Source organism: Nyctibius grandis, chromosome 7 (genome assembly GCF_013368605.1).
Source record: "Nyctibius grandis isolate bNycGra1 chromosome 7, bNycGra1.pri, whole genome shotgun sequence".
Taxonomy (NCBI): Eukaryota; Metazoa; Chordata; class Aves; order Nyctibiiformes; family Nyctibiidae; genus Nyctibius; species Nyctibius grandis.
In genome coordinates, this window is record NC_090664.1 from 16,436,793 (window position 1) to 16,449,524 (window position 12,732).

A 12,732-nucleotide genomic window follows, 5' to 3' on the forward strand; every position below is an offset into this window, starting at 1 on the left:
GAGATATAGCCGCTTACAGTAATTGGGCTATGAATTTTAATTCAAGTCTTGAAATTGTTTGTTGTGACAGTCACAAGAATCTGTGTGTTCTGCAGGCATGACTCCTTTTGTCTATAAAAAGAGGTCCCACCAATACTAAATATGCATTTTTAATTGAGCACTTACATTCACAACAAACTGATGGGTTTGAACTGTAGCGAAGAAGCGAGGATTTCGCTTGGTGAGGGGGCTAACAGAGGCTCATCGCATTTCAGTATGCTGTTTATAGAACATGAATTGCATTTAGGACGAGGTGGGGGCCTTTAGTATTTTGCTGCAAGCTGTTCTGGTGTGTGCAAAGGTGCATTTTCGAACTGATAAGTGATGGGTTGGCCCTTGAGGCCCTTTGGCTGGGAGAAGCATAATTCTCATAATTCTCTTTTATCAGCACCACAAAAGATAAATCAATAGGATGATGATCATATTAACATCAAGTCTGAAGTAATTTTCTGAAATTCTTACACTGTAAATAACCACATATTTAGTCCTGCTTATTAAAGCTGTCAATTTTGTGTGACAAGGTCATCCTTAATTTCTGTTTGTTTAATGAACAGCAGTGGACTCCTCTCTTTTTTTGAGATGTGACTGGTTTAAATGGGGACAAGGAGAGGGGACTGTATAGCCATGTGGAGCAAAGATTCACGTAGACAATAAATTCTGTTGCTGGCTTCTCTGGTAACAAGCTGTGCAGTCAAAAGACCACCAGAGCCTATGATGTGGTCTGTCTGATCAGGTAAAGAAGGTAGGGGCTCTCTCCTGTAAAACATCAGGGGGTTTTAGACCCATGTTGCTGAACCTGCAGAAGTCATGGACTTACATTTGACTGACTGAAAGGCATGTTTGCACTTGACTGAATAAACAGTTCAGCTATAGATTTAATCCATTGTTAGCAGACAACTGCTTGTCCTCCTACCATATTTGGACTAGTAAACCCTTTGTCTTAGCCTGAAAGGTCCCAAGTATATTCCTGGCCAGCTGTCTGCCTGAAGAAACCTGTTAGATTTACTGTGTGTAAGCCTGAAGGTGCTAATACATCTTAAAACTCTCAGCTGGAAGTAAATACCTGGTTTGTATTTGGAATGCAATAAAATGTATTTTTTAGGAGACTGAAGGGCAAAAATATTGAGGCTGAAACTGTGTCTGTAAGGTGAAACTGAAGAAGCGCTGAATTAAAGATTAAAGCCTCAACCCTCTATAATGAGAAAGTAATGAAAAGAATTAGACGTTAAACCTTGTCTGCACTTGGTAGGACTCTGGGTGCTAAAGCCAGTTATCCTGAGCTTGGCCTAGTTCTATTCCTCTGTAAATGGCTTTGCAGTAGTCCTGCAAGCTGTCAGATGTCACACACAGCACGTGACATTCGAGCATCTGTCCTGACGGCCTTTGAGATCTCATTTGGAGGGTGTGACTTCTCGAAGTTCACTGTCATCACTAGGGCTCTGGATAGTACCTGAGATCATACTCTCCCCGCTTCTTTGGGGTACAGTCACAGTGTGTACAGTTCAAAATTCTTATTACTTGGTAAATGTGTGTATCAATAAGTGGTGGTTATCCAGTTTATGATTTGGCTGGCAGAATAGGTGGCACATAGGGGCACTTCACCCAGAGCTGGTAGTGGGGGTCTCAAGAGGCTCTGAGGAGAATGGCACGTACAGGCACAGGGGCAGCATGGTTCCAGCCATTAGGGCCACCATGAACTCTGAAAGCGAGGAAAATGCCCTGGGAGAGTTAATGGTTCTTCTCAGGCAAACTTACATGTCTCACTGGCAATATTTATGATAATCTTGATAGATCATAGCAACCTGCACCTGCAAGGACTTGCTTTTACAATCACAATGTTTGCTGTCTGCTATTACCCTTTCTTATCTATTATTTGAACTTGTACCCTTGATGTTCTTTTAAGGTAGGGTCCTTGTTTTTTTGGTCTATCTGAGGTTCATTCATGTTGGAATAACTGTCATTGTGGAAATGATTTATAGTGTAAAGCACTGTATTTGGGAAACAAATTGAGTTATTCCATTTATTTTTATTACATATTTGGTTGTATTTATTATGAAGTGGACTTGGATGTAATTTGACTCCAGGATCAAAAATAGGAAATTACTCTCTAATGAAAAGATAGTCACACAGATTCAGTTGAGACTGAGAATTCTAAGGGCTATCTGCCTTCTTCTGATGTTTTATTCCCTAGATATCACTATGTACTATTTCTGCTGTATGTTGTGGCTCTGTATCTGTCCATAAACTGCTGCACAGATTATTTGCAACCCGGTAAAAAAAGCAGGACAATGGATTGTATCTCTCTGACAAAAATGTGAGAGTCTCTGTTAGCTTTATAGCTGGATGTCTGCTGGGTATATATGTAAAGTGTACTCAACACTGGAAACCTTTCCATCTAATACAATATTTCTAGTGAAATGGCAGATTGCCTGTCATGTGTGTGTAGCCCTATATGTGTGTATATATATATATATATATATTTACACACATACACCTTTCACAAACAGGTTTGCTGTGATATGAAAGAACAGCAATGTATTCCTGTGCACATCATTCAAATGGTGTGGTTCTCTCTAGCAGTGTTAAGCAGAAACCAGTAAAGAGCAGAGAAACAAATAAGTCACTTCCATTTCAGTGAAATTGTTCTGGGTGTTCTCGTATGTATGACATACCAGTAGCAGCTGAGAGTGAGTACATAGCACCAATCAAGATGATGTAGTTATCCAAACAAATGCTGTAGTGAGGGTAGACAAGTAGCATATTCCAAATTGCATATAACACATTTTTCTGGTGGAAGCATGGCTTTTTTTTCTCAACTGGTGTGTTTCTGTGATGCTGTACATTTTGTTTTGTTGGCTCAGTCAAAGGCTGTCTATCCATCTTTAAATTCTTTCCACTGCGTCCAGGTGGAGCATCACACTTGCTTTCAATTGCCAGTCCAGGGTGAAATAAATGTCAACATTTCTGTTGACTTAATTGGCTCCAGGATTTCACCCACACAATCTAAATTTAACATGCTTGCTATCTTTGGGTTTTTTTCTGTCAGCGAGGAGGTCCTTGCAATTTCCAAAGGGCAATGAAAACAGCATGGCTCATTGTTTCTAGATTTTGGTGTATAATGAATTCATAGGAGTGAATATTGAAACAGCTGTACAGCTTCTGCCAAAATGTTGTTTCTTTATGAGAAAAGTAATGAAGTATATTAGCTACGCTCAAAAAGTAACTTCCAAATCAATATGCAAGAAGTTGATCAATAATATGCATGTTAGGAAGGTAGCAGAACACATGCAGGATTTAAATAAATGAACTAAAGAAAGTTCTTTTTTTGCAATAGGGCTTCTGGAGTGATTTGCTGACTTCCTATCATGGGTGATTTCGACACAGATTTCAATGGAGCTTGGACTATTGAAGCAAATAGCTCATTCTTGAAGATCTTTTGTTGTTTTTAACACATTGAATTAGCTCATTACTGCTGAATATGTAGTGGAAAATAGCATCTGTTTACACTGCAATAATATAAAAATTACTTACTAGTAACAGAATAAGGAGCAATTTGCAAAAGCTAATCATATTTGTGCACTTGTCTGCAAAAAGTAAATTGTTAATACATACCCAAGGGAAAAAGCACTTACTGGTTTATGCAATTTAATGGTAGTGTTAAGCATAATATATTAAAGAAAATTTTTTTAGGATTCCATTTTAAATGTCGTAATGATATGAACATAAAAAGCATAGCTGTCCCATATTGCTGCTTCACCTGTACTTAGTGATAGTTGAACTCCAGAAAACATCCAGAAGCTTATTGTGCCGAAATCAGTGTCAAACTGTTCATACATCCCAAATGTACAACACCAGCTTAGAAACCTACTAGGACATTTCCTTAGTGAGAGTTCTGTCTTCGTTTAGCTAGAAGTTTTCGGTAGGATGTCTTCCACATGTAAGTTTGGGGTGCTGCAAAGCATACTGATAATTGTTGCAGCAGTGAGATGTCATAGGTGTAAACAGAGTAAACTGAGCAAACCACTGGCATAGGACTCTTAGAGATACAAAATTTTACTAGATGAGCCAGGAACTATTGGGCTGAGAGTTCTTTTATTCCAAGAAAACACATTGCCTCTCCATGGATGTTTCTGCCCCTAGAAGGCTTGGATTACTCTTGGAATATGAGGACAATGAAACAATCTGTAAACTCCTCCGGCTTAGTCCTAGCCTTAAATTGTCAGTCTTTGTACAGCTGTGAAAACTTTTCACAGTGAAAAAGTTCACATCGTATTTTACATATACTTACAGCCTTCTACAAGAATGCCGGAGAATTCACCTGGAAAGCACCTAACTACAACAACCAAATCCACGTAAAACAGAGCTGGAATCAGGAAATTTGAGCATTTATGTTTCTTATTTGTTGATTTCAAATTTCTACTTATGGGTAGGAGCTGATCTAAAGGACACAGGAAAGATCTATATTAAAATAACTATTGAAATATAAATTGAAAATCCAAAATGAAAAATTTGCGTAACTATATATTTGAGTAAAAGAGTCACAAAGTCAAATCAACATTTTTCTGAAGACAAGCTTGAAATTTGGAAAACTTTTAATAACTATAGTATTAAAAACAGTTATTCCAATAAAAGTATTAAGACTGTGCTTAAGAGTGCAGTGAAAATATCTCCATGTACTCTCTTTTGTGGTTTTGTACATACAAGTTGTATTAACTTGTTTGTAATTTCAAATATAAAGTTCAAATGGCACTGAATTAATAGGAATTTAAATATGCACTTTTTAAGCTTTTCCTGTTTTCTGTAAAATTTCTTCTAGTATCTTTGTGTCGAGCCTACCACTATCCTTCCCTGATGCTTTGATTCAGTCAAAAGAATCTGAAACTCAGGATTCAATGAGATTGCTATTATGAATGTAAACAGATAAAAATGGTTTCCTTGGCAACAGAGACAGGTGAAAGCACTCAAACTAGTTACAGTAAACCCACCCACTCAACTTCCTTTAGATATCAGTTCACAAGCTGGATGCAGAGGGAATCAAGTGTTTTATGCTCAGTCAGTGTAAAGTTTATAAATTAACTGAGTCTCTGGGTAGGTAAGTGTATGTGTACAGTCTTGACTCCTATTAGCTGTTGTGAACTGTGACAAACAGATTCAAAAATATGTTGGTTACGTATTCACCACTGTTATTTTTCAGATGGCATCAGAAAAGACTCTGAACTTTTCAATGCTGTTCAGAAAATTACTGTCTTTAAAGCAGTTATTTTAAATTCAGGAGCATCCGTTGTTCTTAAGTAAACATTGTTTGTATAAAACCTGAACATTGAATTACATTTACATTATTAACCTCATTATTAAGTAAATCACAACCATATTGTATCATGGTGAGCTTATTTTCTTTGTTGTTTCATAGACAGATTGTATGTCAGCTTCCACTTTTAGGATTGCCATTATTGGCATATTATTCAAAAGGTGTTAATTAACACAATGAATAAAAGATACGTAACGTATAATTTGCTTAAGTTCCAGTTGCAAATACATCCATTCCAAATTCAAAACTGGAAGCATATATGTTATATTTACTAAGCTGAAAAAATACATAGTTTATTTTATCATGTGAGTAGCACATAGAAGTGTATATAGATTAACTTTCTTCTCTCTCATTCTAAAATTAATCTGTGATTAATCACTTGGTTAAACTAATTTGATTTTTTTCATTCGGATTAATATACTCTTGAAACTGACTACAAGAAGATTTATCTTGGGAAAATAGATTATGCTGCCAATTAATACAGTAAAGATGAGATTAAATGTTTAAGTTAATTTCATTGATTATACCAGTTTTCAAAAGAGTATGCTTCATCTTCCCATCAAAAGAGCTCCCCAAAAAGCAATCATTATTACGATGGAAGTCAATATGTAAAAACTTCCAGAGGCCAGAACTTGATAACTTTGTCAAAATAAGTTTAAAACTGATCTGCCTTAACAATAAAAATGATAAAATAGATGGTAAAGCAAATAGTCTGTTCATTGAATTTCAACATACAATGAATTTTTGTTGTGCTGCATGAAGTACTGGTGTCCTTAAAAGAAAAATGCCAAGTATGGGAAGAGATTGATTGCTTGAGCTGTCTTCCCTTCAGTATATATACTTGGTACTGTGTATCTCTACTTGGAATGCAGTATGAAGTGTCTTATATGTAGGCAGTTTTTTGTATCTTACTTACCTTTTGTACCTTACTTAGACACTCTATGGCAGCCTACAATACAAACAGATGCATGGTCACAAAGATACCGTGTTACGGGACAAGCAGTATTAAGTAGGAAATTTTGACCTTCTGCATCTGACCAAGATAAAATAGCCTTTCCTTTCTGTAATGAAAATATTTGATTTTACTATAAGGTGGATGATTTTACCATAAGAATGGGGTTGATGCCAATCTCTCACAATGTGATGGAGACTCTTGCCAGGTGCAGTCTCTCACCATTATATAAGTGGCTCTGGAAGGAGCCCAAGCACAGAGAGTGGTATGGATTATTAATGCAAAGGAGCTAGCAAGCTCAGAAAGCACCCATTTGCTCTGATCCTTGAGTCTCAGGGTACATTCATGAGTGTACCGAATAGGTGCTTTATGAAGGAGAAGAGGGAACAGAAAATTTTTCTTTCCATGGAAAGAGAAAATTAAATACCTGGGAATTAACATGCTGGGACATTTATTTTATTCTGCCATAATAATGGATAAATGTTTTCTTTTTGGTACTGGCTCTGTTATTGTATATTTGGCACTAGGGAAAGGGGGAAATTGATCAGTCATAGTTCAGGGGGCAAAAGCCTTCTCTCAGAGCATATCTGAAAGAAGTTATATTACACACGTCCTTGGCATTTTATACCACAATTACATCTGAGTCCATAATGTAATTAGATCTCTGGCACTGTATTACAGAATGGTGTTGATGATAGAGTGCACAAAAAATTGAAATTACACAATTCAAAGATAAAGGTAAGCTTAGCAGGAGGAAGAAACGATGACAGGAAACATTTATCTGCACTATAATTGACTGCGAATTAAGTTTGTATGTATCAGGTAGAAATCAGGATACTCTTCTTGTTCAATATGAACAATATGTTTTTTATATTCTAACAATTTGGGAAGGTTACAAAATGTAAGGATTAGAAAGGTTCCTAATAATTCAAGAAAGATACATGGAACCAGGAAGAATTATTTGTTTTGCAAAAGAGATGCTTAAACTGACTTGTACTGCTCAAATAGTCAGGAATCCATTACAAATAACCTTGAAAAGTGATTTGCTATTTAGACATCTTGCCATTTCCTTGAAGTAATTCTCATAGACCAAAGTTTGTCTACAGGTAATTTGCAGGATCAGAGCCCTCAAAATTTAATGAAGGATCTTTGAGTTTTCAACTTCAGAGACGATGTAATAATCTACCTTTTACTTTCTTGTTAGACATCTTTTTCAAGAATGGATATAGTTTCTTAAAGTTCACTGTAATGTTGCACCAGCAACATTTGACATATTTCTCATACTTCATCACTGACTGGGTCACATGTTAGCTGACAGTGACTTGTCTTCACAGTGCTAGGATTAATTCTGTGTGTCAACCATGGAAACTGTGTTGTGAGAAGCAAACTTGGAAACTATGATGAAAGAAGAAAGTGAGTTCTCTCGTAAGGTATTCTTCTAATGTGTGTTCTTTTGTAATCATAAAAAGAAACAGAATTTAGTATTAGAGGGTTCCTAGGATAGCTGGTTGACTGTGACTACAAAGTGTTATTTAGTAATAGGGAATTTTTCCTTTAGGATTGTCCTGAGTCTCTTTCGTTTGAGAGAACATCTGATTTTAGATCAAACAGTTGTTTCTCAAAGAGGACTGGCTTCTTTCAAGATGAGCAATTATAAAAGTCAGTACCCCTTTACAAAACATGGAAAGGGAAATCCTCCCTTAATTCCCATTGGCTTTTGTAGATGTAGGGTTTCACCTGTAACCTCTGCTGACAACTTGTCTGAGCACAACTTCTAGCACAACTTGGTAAGGTAATATATAAACATGTGTATATTATCTTCTTGGTTTTTGAAACTGTTGAACTCTGAAGTGTTCCAGGAGACTCCTTCTCACCTTTCTGTAGGGGTACAGTCTCTTCACTCAGTTAAGCCTCATGGCTGGCACCAAAAAGTAGGACTAACTTGTCTTTCACTCTTCTGCTCCCTCTCAATATTTCTTAATTCTGCAAGAAAGTTGGGAATAATTGCATTTTATGATCTATCTTATTTTTGTATTTAACCTACAAGTAAATACCATTTAAGTAATGAGTTTTATAAGCTGTGAGTAAATGCCATTTAAGCAGTGAGGATTATTTTAGTTCTCTTATGGCTGCAAGAAATGATTCAGTGAGGTACCATATTTTACATTGCTGTGTTGAAAAAGATATTTATGGATATTTTTTCCATTTCCTGCATCTTACTCTTGCAAGGAAAGATAATAACAGACCTTTTTTGGTTTTTAGGGTTCCACTTCAGTTGTAGAAGTTCAGCATAAGCTAATTAGGAACTGGTTAAATGCTTAGGAGCAATCTGTCTTCTCTCACATAGAGCTACCATTAATGTGTCAGTTACAGTTATATTGAAATAAGCTCAGATGGCTCCATGTCCCCACAGAGGATGAAGATTTAAACTTTGAAATAAAAAAGGCATAAAGATCACCTTTAGGTAGAGGCTGGGTAAACTGGCAGCACTCTGTGGGAAGTGAGTAATGGACAGCTCTGCATAACAGCCAACGTACTTGTAAATTTGAGCAATGTATTTCTACTTTGGGGCAATTTCATTCATATATTTCAGAACACTGAAAAGGTCACCCATTTCTACACAGAGCCTAATTATATATTCCTTATGCATCCAACACGGCTTGAGTTGAGGTTTGTGGAGCTATAGCTGTGAGAATCTGGAGGGAAGAGAACTATGGATGCAGAAGACATAAACCTGGGATGCTCTGCTGACAGTTCTGTGAAGAAAGTTGAGCTGTGTATCAAACTGATATCAAAATTCATAATTCAGTATTAAGGACCATGTTCTGACTACCTTTTTGATATTTGAAGAATGACACTATTAGTTAGGGAAAACAAGTGCAGCCAGAATCTGGAGCTGACTGATAATTAAATTTGACTAGAAACTGTAAAAATACTTGACATGATAGTGACATAAGGATGTGCTGTATAATGCCTTTTTTAATGCATCATCATAACTTGACACTGGTCTTCCAGTTTAACAATAATTAACATCTCTTGACTGTTTGTATTTGGCTTACAGTATGTCTCAATGTTATGTGTTGGAAATTGTAAAAGGTGCATGATTGTGCTGTCTCTGTTCAAGTTGTTTCTAATTAATAACTTCACTGTCCAGTGTTCTTTCAATAAGGGTACCTAATACAATATTTACATTATTTTAGGTATAGAGAAGCTGGCTTTTCAACCAAACTGAATGATGCATCTCAATGTACAAGAGCGTATGCATGTGTGTATATCTGTGCATGTATACACGTGTATGTGTTTATTGGTTTAGACAAGGTCTCTCACTTCTTTCCTACTCACCTTGAGCTTTTCAAATCTCAGGCATCTGGAAGGAATCATGGCTTTTCCTGAAAACTGAAAGTCATAAATCTTGAGATTAATTAGTATACACTTTTACTGTGATATTCACTAGAACTTCCTTTCTCCCTAAAATTCAGCATATTAAATAACATTAAATAAAGGTCTAATGACTAACAGATGCCAGATAATGCAGGATTCTTCTACCTGCACAAGTGGCTTAGCGAGTTGAGTGACTGTGTCATTTTATACCTTTGATCCTTTGAGTTTGTAGCCACTAAATTACATACGTGGGTTTTTTTTTTTGATTCCACAATAGAAAGCATTTGCCTTTCTTTTGTATTCTAAGTATCTGCTATTGTTTCATGCCAGAAACAAAATTCTGACCTTTGTGGGTCCTTGGGCTGACCCAACATAGTTGCTTTTCGTTTGTTCAACTCTGTAGTAGCTACATTTTGACTATTTTTCTAGAGTCTTCATAATTTCTCATTCAAGTGAGAAAGGAATTGCTTTCAATAAAGTTTGAAGTTCAGTAATAAAAATAAGGATTTTTCAGGTTGTTAACTTATTAGCTGGAAGACTATCTTTCTTATAAGTGTTTAAATAATTAGAGAAGAAATAAACTCTGAATATTCATACTAATTTCAGTGGGTTTTGTATAAGGTTTAATCTTATACTTCAAATACTACCCTTAAAATACATTTGCAACATAAATTAAATGAAGAAAAGTTGGTATTAACTCTTAGAATAATAAAGATACTTTCAGTGTAATACATAAATCTTAATAGCAATGCACATACAAATCTATTTTAGCATAATGATATCAAGTAGCCAAAATATATTTGGGACTGTGACAGGATTTGTGTGAGCTTTCTCCTTTGACGGGATGCTTCTGGCTTTGAATTTCAAACACTACCTTTTGTAGCAGGTGGACAAAAGTAATCCCTTTTTAAGAAAGCCAGCTAATTGTATGTCTGCCTCATGTTCAGTTAAATCTTTGGTAGTGGACTTTGAAGAGAGTTTTTTATGTTTTGCTTTCTTTTCTTTGGGCTTTGGTTTTGGTTTGGGGGTTTTTTGGTTTGTTTTTTACTGTCAGTCTTTGCTGAGAAGTTCCTGATACCACTGTTAAAAGTAAACTGTTCTTTGAAGGAAGCTTTGACAAAATCTCTAGTTTGAAATAGGAACTGGAAAAATGCAAAGCTACTGGGAGGAGAGTGCCTTCCTCCCTGTAACCTGAGAATTAATTTTTTTTTATGCAAAAGCAAAAAACATCTTGCTAGAAAAACTAATGGTAGCATGGTAGAATAAACCAACCTTATTTTGGCCTGAAAGTAATATACTGTTATACAGTAATATACTATATTTATTGAGTTGGGGTTGTTTGATTATTTTTTCTATTGTTTTCCAAGCATCATTCTAAATATAATTTTCTGTTTGATCACTACTTGGATAGTGTGATTGGTACCCGTTATTGAAAGGTAGTCTGTATTTGTACTAATACAGAGAATGCCAGTTTAGAAATGAGCCTGATTGCATGGTTCATTTTGTTCTCCTTTGTAGAGCCAGGCTGCGGCCCACTACAAAGGCACTAAACATGCCAAGAAGCTCAAAGCACTGGAAGCCATGAAAAATAAGCAGAAATCTGTTACTACCAAGGACAGCGCAAAGACTACCTTCACTTCCATCACTACCAATACCATCAATACCAGCTCTGACAAAACAGGTTAAGCGACAATCTTTGTTGGTTTTGTTTTGTTGGGTTTTTTCCTTGTTTAATTCCATGTCTGTTTGGTTATGTGCTTGCCACATTGATTCATGCTCGATCCATCTTTCTGTGTGATATTGATTTCCTTTAGTCCTTTCAATAGGCTGGTGAGAGTATGATAGTCATGTAACTGATTTCTCTTAGTGAAAAGAGGCTTGTCATTGTTTCAGGACAGAATGTAATACTCATGACTTGATTAATTTTTATAGTGGCTAAACTATTACGTATCAACTGATCTAAACCTCTTAGTTTATATGCAGTATCTCTCTATAAATAATTACATATGGCATATTTCTTTTAACCACAAACATTGTAGCAAATTGCACTACTTGTGTCTGGAAGCCTCTTACAAAAGCATTGTTAGTAAAAACCTTCATAAATTTCAAACATTGCATTATTTTTTTTCTAAATGGCTATTGCATGGTTTTGAGCTGGAAAATAGCTGTATAACCTCTATTCCACGCAATCAGGTAAGTACTATTGATACCAAATATTCTGCTTAAATAAGTCTTCAAACTGAAATAATATCCTTTAAATTATTGTGTGGGTAAAAGTTGCTCCTTTGCAAATAAAATCTATGTGAGTATTTGGTAAAGTCAACAGGATTTGATTAAACTTGCATTTTAAATATGGGGCTATTGTACTGGAAATTTTGAAGGAAGGTTGTAAGTTCACTGAAGAATGGTCTGGTATCTCACAAGGTATGACTGCACTTGTGTATGAAGGGATACATTTTGCCTATATTTTCATAATCAACCCCCCTTCACCAAACAAGCCAAAAACAGCCATGGCAAAAAAGCCAGAGCTGTGAAAGAACAGAAACCTTTCTACTGATGCTGAAAATTGCTCATTTGGAACCACTTCTGATGCAGTAAGTTTAGCATTGCAAATGATTGTGCACTAACCAATTATAGTATAACAAAAAAGTACCTTGCAGACATGTGTAGTACTTTTCTTAAGATACATCTTTGCTACATTTGTTAAAGACAGATACCTCTATGTCTATCTCTCTCTATATATATCTTTGTTATAGCCCTTTATTATAGACAACATATGTTTTTATGGAGATTTATATCCTAATTATAATGGGATTTCTTTAAAAAACGATTCTTAAAGTATTTTCGTGTTTGTTACAAAAAAAAAAAAGGAAGAAAGAAAATATTCGGAGTACTTTTGTTTCTATGGTGAAAGAAATGAAGCATGGGAGAATAGGAACAACATCAAAAGTTATTTACAAAAATATATGTGTTTCTAAACATACAAATACCTTTAAAAGTTTCTCCTGCTGTTACCTGTTGGCGTATTCAGAACAAAAAGGGGGATATTGTA

At 35.7% G+C, this 12,732-nt stretch overlaps 1 protein-coding gene across 2 annotated transcripts in view; it reads left to right on the plus strand.

The window, feature by feature from the left end:
- The window catches only part of ZNF385D (zinc finger protein 385D), a 467,763-nt gene that overhangs the window by 383,223 nt on the left and 71,808 nt on the right, over positions 1-12,732 (plus strand). For both annotated transcript variants that reach the window (XM_068404866.1, XM_068404867.1), the window contains one exon: positions 11,199-11,361. In XM_068404866.1, coding sequence (XP_068260967.1) covers positions 11,199-11,361 — 163 coding nt within the window. The remainder of the gene's footprint in view (positions 1-11,198; positions 11,362-12,732) is intronic.